The following is a 13,022-nucleotide window of genomic DNA, read 5'->3' on the forward strand; positions in this document are numbered from 1 at the left end:
CTGTTTTTCAACTCTATCTCAGTCAAAAAAAAATCTTTCAAATGAAAACTCTCTGTCTAATTAAACAGGAAGAATTTACAGAGCTAATGTGCAAGACCAGAGGAGTGGATATAATTGCATTTCTGACAGAAAGTCAGCACAGACAGAGTAGACTGATACTGCTTCTTTACGACTGAACTATATAAATTAACCATACTGCTTCTTTTGCCTTGAAGGCCACTTTTAATGACTTGTGAATCTGTATTTCTAGATGCTGTGCCTCCACCACATTTAAATTCATGCGTCCTCAAAGTACATGGCTTCCTCTTTCCTCCTACGGCAATGCAGCTCTCATTTATTTTTATTGAAATATTTTGCCATTTACACACACACACATTGCAAGTTAAAGAAGAAGGGTCGAGGCCCGAAACGTCAGCCTTCCTGCTCCTCTGATGCTGCTTATCCTGCTGTGTTCATCCTGCTCTACACCTTGTATATTGCAAATTAATGAACGTCTTTTTGTGTTTCATCACTTTTTGTCAATGTTATCTATACCATCCAACTTGATGTCATTGACATGTAGTGGTATCGTATTTCCTACGCATCTCCAAATCACTTGTGTAAATGGTAATATTAGACTGATCGAGCACTGATCCCAGTGAAGATCCCAGACATTCCCCACCCTGGATGATTAACTGTCTTTATCCAACACTGTTCTCTACTTTGTCACCAGTATGCGATAGATTCTGCTGTTTATTTCCTGATTCTCTATTTTCTGACCTCAATTATAAGGTAGTTACAATAACGTTTAGTAAGTTTTTATAAGGTCCATGTGTGCATATTTTAGTTCAGGAAACCAAAATATAAATAACAAAACACGGATAAAAATAGGAGCAATGCAAAGCAAATGATGCAAGAAGTGAAAACATAAGAGAAATACAGCAGCAAGGATAAAAAATAGGGTGCAATCATTTATCCTATTAAGAGTATTATTTACATACTTACAGTCATTTACATGATCAAAAGTTTTATATACATATTGACACACAATAGGAATAGCTTAGTAGTAGCACAATTCTAGTTTCAAGGATATGTTGTATTACCTATCACTGAGACCTAACTACAATGGAAATGAAAAAAAATACTCCTGATGAGGCAACCTGTAACAAGAACAAGGAGATTGGAGGAGGAAGAGAATGCAGCAGTGTTGATAAAAGAACTCACTAACATAATATTAGAGAAAGAGGTTATCAGCAAGGGAGAATAGGACTGAATAATTTCAAAACAAAATATGTAAAGCTTTGCTGCAAATTGACTGCAGGCAGCAGTGTCAATGTTGTGAGGTATGTACAAACAAAGTTCAAAGAAACACCTTATCAAACATAGTGTGGCAATATGGAAAACTTTAATTTCAAAGACTGGGAGTAGCAGAATATCTTTACTCCCAAAGGTAGTGAATTTCCTGTTTTAGAGACAATTTTCTGGAACAGTTGCCTTGATATTAAATGAGACGTTCATAGGGAATTTGACGTCAAAGAGTTAACCCGATTGTATGTTCAGTGCATCTTTCTGTCACAATTCACTGAACTCCACATATTATTGCTTAACATCTTAGGTTAACACAATTGTGTTACAGCTGCCACATAAGAAGTACGCCGGGAGATGGCCTGGGAGGTCAGAAGGACCTTTTTGACTTGCTCCTAAATTCACTGCAAGAAGCAATTTAATGACCTAACCAGGTCAGAAAAGGCAAATACCCTACCTACACCGTGTTGTGCTCATAAGCATACTCCCAGCCCCTTCAGTCTGCCATTCAAGCTTGTTCTATCTCAGCATTCCACTCACTGCTTCGTACTTTCATCCGCCCACATTTACTACTCACCTAAATCCTCGTTGTCATGCCATTCCCTGATACAATCAACACAGCGACCACTAGGTGAACAACACCATTACAATAATACACAGGTCTGTTCTTTTTCCTGTTGCACAGGATTACATGGGAGGGATAGCACAGACAGGTCAGTTAGCTGAGTTGGCTGGATGGCTGGTCTGTCACGCAGAGTGATGAGCTCAATTCCTGCACCCTTTGAAGTTACCATGAAGGACTCGCCCTTCAATCACTCCCTTCTTCTTGGGTGCGCTGACCCTCAGGTAAAACCACCAAGTGTCGTACAAGATTGTTGAGCAAGATAAAAAAATACGGGGCACTGAGGAGAAGACAAGAATTTTTTTAAACTACATTGACAGGATGAGGGCGTTGCTGACCAGGCAGCATTTACTGCCCATCCCTAATTGCCCAGAGGACAGTTAAGGGTCAACCACGTTGCTGTGGGTCTGACGTCACATGTAGGCCAGACCAGGCAAGTATCTTTCCCCAAAGGATGCTAGTGAACCGGGTGGGTTTTCCCAATAATCAACAATGGTCACACAGCCATCACTAGTTGCTTAATTCCAAATTTTTATTGAATTAAATTGCACCGTCTGCCATGGCAGGATGCGAACCTCAGTTCCCAGAACATTACCTGGGTCTCTGGATGGACAGTCCAGTGATAATACTGCCAGGCCATTGCCTCCCCTTGGAGGTTATTTTCCACAGATTTCATAGCTAACATCTGCAGCGTGGAAATCAGTGGCATCTCTGCTCAGCAGCAATTTCCCAGCTACCTGGTAGCAATTACAATATCAACAACACATAAAGTGCTCAGTGGCACTGAATGATTTCAATAGCAAGCAGCAGGATACATCTCAGGCACAAGGCTGCTGATGTTGCACATCATCTTGTACGGACGATTTGGTCAACTCCAGGTTACATCAAATGCAATAGTCAAATGAATCTAAGCACCCCTCAATCATAGAAGTGCAGCTCCAAATCTGTCAAATGAAAAAGGACAACAGATACCTTAGCTTTGACCTGACAGCACCTCACTCATTTTCACCAATGTTTTCACCAGCAGTGTGGTAACAGTGTGTGTGGCTTTATTGGAAGTGTGGCATGAAAAAGATGATGGTGAAAGCATGATATTGAAGTGGTGACTCCAATCCAAAGGCTTCTAGTTCACACACATTGCCCCAACTACTGCTTCAGCAAATATCTGAAATGTTGCCATGTGTCCTGATGGCTGAGTCTGCCTCACAACTAATGCAGGTGAAGCACTGTTTAGCAGGACCCTCACAAGTTGCAAAGCTGAGAAGTCAGCAGCCAAGGGCATCTCAAGAGCCAGAACACGGTCCTAAGCAATTTATCTTCACTGAAGTTATCGATCGCAGGAAGGGCAAAGTTGCACTGGAGAAATGAGAAAAATGTCATGCTGTGAAATTTCCCTTTTTCAGTAAAATCACATCAGTTTTATTAGTTTCTCACTTGCCCATTCTTGGTTCCTGGTCAGCAAGTTGCCTCAGCTTGAATAATGCGAATTGATGGAAACTAATAAACAATATGCAAAATGTGATGTAATGTTGTAATACCCAAATGCCTTCATCTAAAGTGGCATCCATTTTTATAACAGAATGAACAGAAAAATGTTTAGCATCATCTACCCAAGATTCAAGATTAAGGTATGCTAATTTCTTACCATTGGGGTGCTCTGCACCGGTGATGCTATATGGAACATTATACAATGGGGAACACTTAAGTCTAACAGACATTCTTGCGTGTCTGAAATAAGTTTGGCCAGTATTCCTGAAGTTCAAAGTCAAATGTCATAGTCAGGATGCTGCCATACTATCATGTATCATTTTTCACAATGTGAAGCTGGAGATTGTTGATAACTTCTTGTATCTAAGCTTAACAGTCACCAGAATCTACCACTTGATGCTGAAATTAACACATGTATTGCTAAAGCTGCAGCTCCTCTATTCAAATTACAAAACAGAATACGAATCAGCAACTACTCGACTGAGAGCATCAAGACACCTAGATAACAAAGTGTGGAGCTGGGTGAACACAGCAGGCCAAGCAGCATCTTAGAAGCACAAAAGCTGACGTTTCAGGCCTAGACCCCTCAAGCATCTGCAGTTCCTATTATCCCTGATCACATCAAGACACCTGTTTACTAAGCCTGCATTCTTAATGAATCCCAGTAGTGAGGCCAAGTAGGAGAAAAGGCTCTTCACTTTCCACCTTCAAGCTCTCAGAAGCATGCTCAGCTTCTCTTGGCAAGACAAAGTGATCAATTCAGTAATGATGGAGCAAGCTATTTGCATCGACATGCAGTCTTTTCTGGGTCAATGAAGTTGCCCAGGCAAGGTCATGTTCATCATATTGATAATAACTTGTACAGAAAGTACCTCTATATGGTGATGTGACCACTGAACTTTGTCTCCAAACTTACACTACAAGCAAGAGATGATGATGGCAGACATTGTCACAGACAACTGGGTGACCACCAGTGACAGCTGAGACCTTTGGAAACTGAGTGGGTGTTGGAAGTGCCAAGCAGGAACAGAAAGCTGTGCTGACTGAGAAGAGAAAATAGAGGTCAGAAAATGCCGCACTTGCCCAGCTCACTGCCTTGCTTTGCAGCAAATGGTACAAAAAATTGTCAGCTTAGAGTGAGACTCCCAAGTCGTACTGACAAATGTTAGGGTCGAACATAGAAGCAAGGCTGAAGACTGTCAAAAGATTGAACATTGTATGCCTATTGGTCTAATGTTTACAGTTACCAGAATCCATTATTAGGTACTAAGTTACTAAGCATTTGACAGATATGAATTGATCAGCGAAAACCAAAATGGATTTGTAAAGGGAAGTTACTTCTAATATCGGGGGATTATATGGTGTATTGGTAATGTCACTGGATTAATAGAACCCCAGGCTAATGCTCTGGGCATGATGGATGGTGAAATTGGAACACAATAAAGTAAGGAATTCAAAGCATGAGTAACAGTGGCCATGTTACCACAGTCATAAAATAATTAGTTTGCCAATATCATTTAGGGAAGATAATCTGCCATCCTTACCTGGCCTGACCTCCAAATCCAGAGAAATGTTGCTGATTTTTAACTGCCCTCTGACAAGACTTCTTAGTCCACTCAATTGTAACAGACCATCACAAACTCTAAAGAACTGAAATGTGGTAGGCCAACTAGAATAAATCTAGACACTGAAAAGGACGACAGCAAATTTATCCATGTGAACCTTGGAAAGTCTCCCTTACCAACTTTTGGGGGCTAGTGACAAAACAAGCAAAAGTCTGAAATGGTCATACTCACAATATCAGCTCAGAAACAAGGTCCCAGACACTATCATCACCATCCCTGGGTGTGACCGGACCCAGCAGACAGCAAAGATTGAGAAGAGGCGGTGACACTGAGGTATACAACTGAGAAGCAATTGCCCTGAGAGTCTTCAACATTGACTTTGGACTCCACGAAATTTCATGGCATCAGGCTAAGCATGAGTAAGGAATGAAGGAAAAGATGCAGAAGGTAAGGCTGAAGCATTTGCACCAATCTTCAGCCAGAATTGCCAAGAGGATGATTGACCTTCATCTGCTCCTGAAGTCTCCAGCATTAGAGATGTCAGTTTTCAGCTGAATTGACTCAATCTGTGTAGTATCAAGAGATAGCTCAATGTGTCGGATCTGCAAAGCTTATGGGTCCAGACAATATTCTAGCAAAGTAATGAAAAGGTGTGCTCCAGAACAAGCCATACCATAGTATTCAAGTACAACTGAAACACTGGTATCCACCTAACTATGTGAAACAGAATAAATTCTAGTCCACCTCGATCATTGGCATTCTGATGAAAGGGGTCACTGATAGAGCTGCTCACTGACATTCAGTTTGGGATCCAGCATGGCTACTCAGCTCCTGACCACATTACGTTATCTATATGGTGGCAAAAACAGGAAGGCAGATTACTATCTGATAGCAGCAGATTTGGGAAAGAGGAGATGCACAAGATCTGGGTGATCTTGTACACCAGTCTCTGAAAGTAAGCATGCCGGTGGAGCAGGCAGTGAAGAAAGCAAATGGTATGTTAGCCTTCGTAGCAAGAGGATTCAAGTATACGAGTAGGGATAACTTACTATAAATATACAGGGTCTAGTTAAGATCATTCCTGGAGCATTGTGTGCAGTTTTGGTCTCGTTATCTGAGGAAGGATGTTCTGGCTATGGAAGGGGTGAAGCAAAGTTTTAACAGACTAATTCTTGGAATGGCAGGACTGATGTATGAAAAAAGGCTGCATCAGTTAGGACTGTCTTCACTGGAGTTTACAAAACTGAAGTTGGGGCATTCTCATTGGAACCTATAACTTTCTAACAGGTGGAAATGACACCAGGTAACATGTAGAAGGTCTAACAGGGTACAGTAGAGTGCTGGACCTAATTCTGTGGAATGATGCAGAATAAGTGCGCAACATAGCAATGGAAGATTATTTTAGTGATAGTGACTCCAACACCATTTTCGTTTTGTTATGGCAAAGGAAAATGCAAAAAACGGCTTTGGATTGGAGTATGGCAAATTTTATTTAAACAAGGCGGGATCTGGCTAATGCAGACCATGAACAGCTACTTCTGAAATCAACTGCAGAACATTGGCAAGGGCTTCCATAATAAAATTGACAAACATACGGATCCAACACATTCCGTGAAATGTAAGAGCAACAATCCCAGAGCACCCTGACATTTAGGAATATTCACAACTGCACAAGAAGGAAAGGGAGGCGTTTAACAGGTATAAAGGGCACAAATCAATGGAAGCCCTAGTGGTGTACAGAATGTGCCGAGATGAACGAACAAAGCAATTGGGGTATCAAAGAGGTGGCATGACAAAGCACTGGCAGATTAAATCAATGAGAATCCCAAGACATTCTATAAGTTTAGCAAGGGGAAGAGGATAATCACGGAAAGAATCAGATTCATCTCAGGCAATCTATGCATGGACCTCGAAGAATTGGTAGGGTACTAAATGAATATTTCACATCTCTCTTCACTTTGGAGAAGGAGAATGTAGGCACAGAATGCGGGAAGAGGGACAATGAGGTTTTGAAAAGTTTGCTGTTGTGAGTGAGGAATATTGGAGGATCTGGCAGGCTTAAGAGGTGGACAAATCCCCAGGTCTGGGTCAATTGTATCCCAGGCTGTTGTGGGAGTTGAGGGTGTAAATTACAGGGGATCTGATCCAAACTTTTAATGGAAGGTGCCGGAGAACTGGGCAACAGCTGATATTAGCTGAGCTATAGGGATAAACCAAGGAATCACAGACCAGTGAGTCTCACATCAGTGACAGGGAAATTATTGTAGAAAATTTTGAAGGAAAGAATTTATCTCCATGTGGAGAGGCAAGATTTGATCAGGGATGTTATGTGTAACAAATCTGAGTGAACTTTTCGAGGAAGTGGCCAGGTGTGAGGATATGGGTGGTGCAGTTGATGTACCTTTTACGGATTTCAGGAAAGCCTTTGACGAGGTCCCATATGGGAGGCTGAAAAAGAGGGCAAAAGCACATGGGATCCAGGGTAATGTGGCATGTTGAATCCAAAACTGGCTTTGTGGTAAGAGATAAAGAGTGGTGGTAGAAAGCTGCCTGCGCGACAGGAGGCCAGCGTCCAGTGGTATATCACAGGGATCAGTGCTGGGTCGTGATATAGACAAATGATAAACAAATTTACCAAGTTGTTGACAGTGAGAAAGGAGGTCTTCAGTTAGAGAAGGGTATGGACGGTTTGGCCAGATTGGCAGATCAATGGTGGATGGAATTTAACACGGCTAAGTGTGAGGTGATGCATTTTGGAAGCAGGAACAAGACAAGGGAATACTCAATGAATGAATGGCAAGACGCCAGATGGCTCAGAGGTACACAGGAACCTTGGGATGCTTGTCCACAGATCACTGAAGACAGCAGGATGGGTTAACAGGGTAGTTAAGACAGTACATGGGACACTTGCTTCTATCAGTCACAGCATATATTGTACGAGCAGGGAGGCTATGTTGGAGCTGTCCAAAACTTTGGTTAGCTCACAGCTGGAATACTGTGTGTAGTTCTGGGCACTGCACTGTAGGAAGGATACAGTTGCACTAGAAAGGGTGCAGAAGAGATTCTACCAAATGCTGTCTGGACTAATAAGTTAAGCTATGAAGAGAGGTTGGATAACCTCAGGCTGTGCTCTTTAGAATGGAGAAGGCTGGGAAGGGACCTGACTGAGGTGTATGAGATGATGAGGAATGTGGACAGGGTGGATAGGAAGCAGCTTAGTTAAACAGTCAATAACAAGGATGCACAATTTTAAGGTGAAAGGCAGGAAATTGAAAGGGTGGTGGGAAACTGGAATGCACTGTCTGGAAGGGAGGTTGAGGTGGGGAACCTCACAACCTTTAAAAAGTACTTGGATAAACACTTGAAATGCTATGACACTCAAGTCTCTGGATCAAGCACTGGGAAGAGGGATGAGTGTAGATTTAGAGTAGATTTTTGACAAAGCAGACATGGGCCAAAAGTCCTCTTCTAGACTGTATGGTTCAATGATTTTTGATAAACACAGGAAGGATGTATCTGACTACCAGCAGTCCAGAACTGGGGTCACAGTCTATGGATAAAGGAGAAATCATTTAAGACTGAGATGAGGAGACTTTTTTTTCACCCAGAGAATGGTAAGTGTATACTGTGACTGAAAGCAGTTGAGGTTGAAATGTTGAGTGTTTTCAAGAAAGAGTTGAGATATAGTTCTATGGGCTATATGTATCAAGAATATGGGGGAAATAACAGGAACAGATCATATTGAATAGTTAATAAAAACCAAAAGAGCTGCAGATGCTGTAAATCAGGAACAATTTGAGGAAGGGTCACTGACCTGAAATGTTACCTCTGTCTTCCTTCACAGATGCTGCCAGATCAGCGGAGATTTTCCGGCAACTTTGCTTTTGTTCCTGATATTGAATAGCTAAACAAGCTTGAAAGGTTGAATTGCCTACTTCTGCTCCTATTTTCTATGTTTCTATGTGGATATGAACATGGATAAATGAGCTGAACTCCAAAGGTGAAGTGAGGCTTTAAGAGAATTAGAAAACAATTTGATTGCAAATATATAAATGTCAGTTTGGATCACATTTTGAATCATTCATTAGTTCAGAATTCCGAACGAAACCTCAGGGTGGACAAATTGGATGGGGTCACGTGCAGTACAGATTCAAAAGGGTGACAACAGGACTAATCAGCACAGGTTATATTTATTTTGAGTCAAGAAGATAAGGATGTTTTGTAATCCAATTCTTTCAGATAATCAAAGGGTTTCATAAGGCAGATAGAATGAAACGATTTTCTCTGACAGAAGAGATTAGAATGAGAAGGCCTAACTTTACAATTAGAGCTTAGCCATTCAGGAATGTTGTCAGGAAGCACTTCTTCACACGAGGAGCAATTAAGGAAATCTGGAACAGCCTCCACAAAAAACACTGTTTATGCAAGGTCAACTGAAAATGTCAAAACTGAGACTAATAGATTAAGTTACATAATTCAGGATATGGAACCATGACAAGTAAATAAAGTTTAGTCACAATTTCACTGAAATAACAAAACCAATGTAGTGGCTGATTGATCTCTGCTCCACTTCAAACACACTTCCCTGACCAATCCTCATTTTCCCATGGTCTTTCTCCGAATCTTTGTATTCTTGATAAAGAAGCAGGCCAAAACTATTAATGAGATAGACTCGTAGGGCTGTACAGCATGGAAACAGACACTTTGGACCAACTCGTCCACGCTGACCAGATATCCTAAATCAATCTAGTCCCGTTTGCCAGCATTTGGCCCATATCCCCCTAAACCCTTGCTGTTCATACACCCATCCAGATACCTTTTAAATCTCGTCATTGCCCCAACCTCTGCCACTTCCTTTGGGATAGAGAAAAACACAATTTTATGTTCGACCATTCCAACCCCTAGTTATGAATTTTGAAACAGAATGAGGCTGCAGTTTGACAGGATGGTATGAAGCCTTAAGGGTTTCATACATGTTACAAATTATGCCTGAATGCAACTGCTATTCCTTCCAGGATTTATATGATTTTGTAAAATGATAGAATCCCCACAGTGCAGATGGAGGCCATTCAGCCCACAGAGTCTGTAACAGACCTCCAAACAACATCCCATCCTCTATCCATAACCCCACATTTACCTTAGTTAACCCACTTAGGCTGAAAATATGAGGCAATTGAGCATGGCCAAACCATCTTATCTAAAAATTTTGGATTTTGAATTAATAGTAATATTGCTTATTTGGGTAACTCCTACTCACTGATTTCTATTCAAGTTATACATATCGTCCACATTTTACTCCAGTAATTTCTGTGTTCTTTGATGATTATTGAACAGTAAGTTTTTTTGCTTCAAGGAACTGATTTCAGAATAGTATATGGCCAAGATGTCAACAAAGTTCTAAGATCTTATTTCAACACTGATTCATGTTCTTTATACTCTTCAGCTTACACATGTCTAATCGTAGCATTTAATTCAGAAATCAGGGCATACCGAAGAATATTTTACAATTTGTGCATTTTAGGAGCAAATTCTTAGTGGGCTTGTATATTATTCAGTATTTTTTGGCAGACATTAATCCATTTAATGAATAATGAAGAAAAGAATAAATATGGCTTAAGGTAGCACTAAGCATTCATAGCTGAAATATGCCAATTGAAAACGGTATGTCCAAACTTTAATTAATGATTTAAAAACTTCTAAAAGAGGAGATTCGCAGTAAGATTCTCTAGCTTAATCAAGCTCCACTAACGTACAATTTAAGTTTTCACTGAATCACAATCGTTGACCATTGTATTTGGAATCAGATACTTATTCCTGTCAGAATGGTTTGTGAAGAGCAGTTAGATGTTTTATCCCTGCCATTCTGTGAGTGGATTGCTTAGCAGTTGGAAAACGAAGAAACAGAGTGGCTCAAACTTAATTCAGTCAAGCAGAAATGGCCATGTTTCCGTTAACTAGTTGGTTAGTCAACCTGGGAAATATTCACAGGGCTAAAGAAAAACTGAGCATCACAAAGAAAGTAATCATCAGACTGTTACCTATTTCACCAGGGACCTGCTTGCCATGAAAGCGGAAACAAGTGGTGACATTTAGACAGTTGACTGGCTGTATGCCATCGTGGCACTGTGGAGCTGTGATGTTAATGGAGTCAGGAAGTAGAATGGAGATCTCCAGGGTAATAACCGGACGAGCTCTGGAAAGGAGGAAAAAAAATAAAAGAAACATTCTCAACATGAGATCAAATAAATCAGAGATTACCGTCCTTCATGCGGTGTGGATAGTGAACTTTTTTTCAAGCATGGAACAGTGAAATCGGCACAGAAACCCAATATTGAGGCTGCAGCCCTACTGTACCATCAGCATTTCCATATGGATGTCTTTTACCTGTCGTGCATCCTGTGCCTGCCCATAATTGGAAACTTCTCCCTTTTCTCAGCCTCCAGAAACCATCTGTGGAGGTTCAGTTGGTGGCAACTCTTGCCTCTGAGCCACAAAATTCGGGTTTAAATTCCAATGCTTAAGCACAGAGGTCAAGGCTAACATTCAAGTGCAGTACTGACAAAATTCAGCACCTTCAGAAATGATTTTAACCTAAGGTCCTACCTACCTCCTCAGAAAGATGCAAAAGATCTCATTATACTATTCTGAAGAACCCTGGTGTCCTGGCTGATATTTATCTGGAATCAACATCACAGAAACTAATTATCTAGTCTTTTACCACTTTGTTATTTATCTGGGAACTTGCTATGTGCAACTTTGTACTATGTTTCCTTTTTACAACATTGACTACACTTCAATAGAAAATATATCAAATCTAAAGTGCTTGTGATGGGCTTTGATCATGGAAAGTGCTAAATAAATGCAAGTCTTTCTTTCTTTTTAGAGGCAAACAATTTTTCCTCTGGATTTTCATAGTGAGCAGTTCCTTTCCCATTCTAATGATCTATTGTAATGAAGGGATTCAAAGCGATAAAAAAGCGTAACTTGGTTCTCTTTTTCTCACTACGTCAACTAGATTTCTAGCCAACCTAAACAGAATTCTTGGGTATCAACATTTCTATAACCTGTAACAAACGCTCGAGAATTCCAAAGACTACTGGAAAAACAGTCACATTTCTATTTGTTACAATACTTTTCATATCACATTAGGTGTCAGCATCAGCCCAAAAGAGATAATGGGAACTGCAGATGCTGGAGAATCCAAGATAATAAAGTGTGAGGCTGGATGAACACAGCAGGCCCAGCAGCATCTCAGGAGCACAAAAGCTGATGTTTCGGGCCTAGACCCTTAACCCAAAAGAATAGACAACACAGTTCCACGTATTTATCAGAACAGCATAAACTGATTTTCTTTAATGTTTCAATCCATTGCTTTGAGAGGTTCTTAGCATTCATTAAGCACCTTCCCAAATTATCTAATCATTACCAGTAGAATTCTAACATGGAGATATGGTGAAAGACTAGCATTTATCACCTTAACAGCGCATTGATTTACTATACAAATACACTTCTCCTTTCAACTATGTGTAAGTTTTCAATTTGTAATTATCATTGGAGGATGTGGTAACATAGAACATAGAACATAGAACAATACAGCACACAGCAGGCCCTTCGGCCCTCGATGTTGCGCCGACCTGTGAACTAATCTAAGCCCCTCCCCCTACACTATCCCATCATTATCCATATGCTTATCCAAGGACTGTTTAAATGCCCCTAATGTGGCTGAGTTAACTACATTGACAGGTAGGGCGTTCCACATCCTTACCACTCTCTGAGTCAAGAACCTGCCTCTGACATGTGTCTTAAATCTATCACCCCTCAAGTTGTTGCTGTGCCCCCTTGAACAAGCTGAAGTCATCATCCTCAGAAAAAGACTCCCACTGTCCACCCTATCCAATCCTCTGATCATCTTGTATGTCTCTATTAAATCCCCTCTTAGCCTCCTTTTCTCCAATAAGAACAGACCTAAGTCCCTCAGCCTTTCAGCCTGCACTCCAGACCAGGCAACATACTGGTAAATCTCCTCTGCACCTTTTCCAATGCTTCCACATCCTTCCTGTAAT

At 40.8% G+C, this 13,022-nt stretch overlaps 1 protein-coding gene across 1 annotated transcript in view; it reads right to left on the reverse strand.

The window, feature by feature from the left end:
* itga9 (integrin, alpha 9) overlaps positions 1-13,022 on the reverse strand; it is a 389,128-nt gene that overhangs the window by 255,652 nt on the left and 120,454 nt on the right. The window contains exon 14 of the mRNA XM_048530144.2: positions 10,998-11,152. Within this exon, the coding sequence (XP_048386101.1) occupies positions 10,998-11,152 (155 nt within the window). The remainder of the gene's footprint in view (positions 1-10,997; positions 11,153-13,022) is intronic.

The sequence above is a fragment of the Stegostoma tigrinum genome, chromosome 5, assembly GCF_030684315.1.
Source record: "Stegostoma tigrinum isolate sSteTig4 chromosome 5, sSteTig4.hap1, whole genome shotgun sequence".
NCBI lineage: Eukaryota > Metazoa > Chordata > Chondrichthyes > Orectolobiformes > Stegostomatidae > Stegostoma > Stegostoma tigrinum.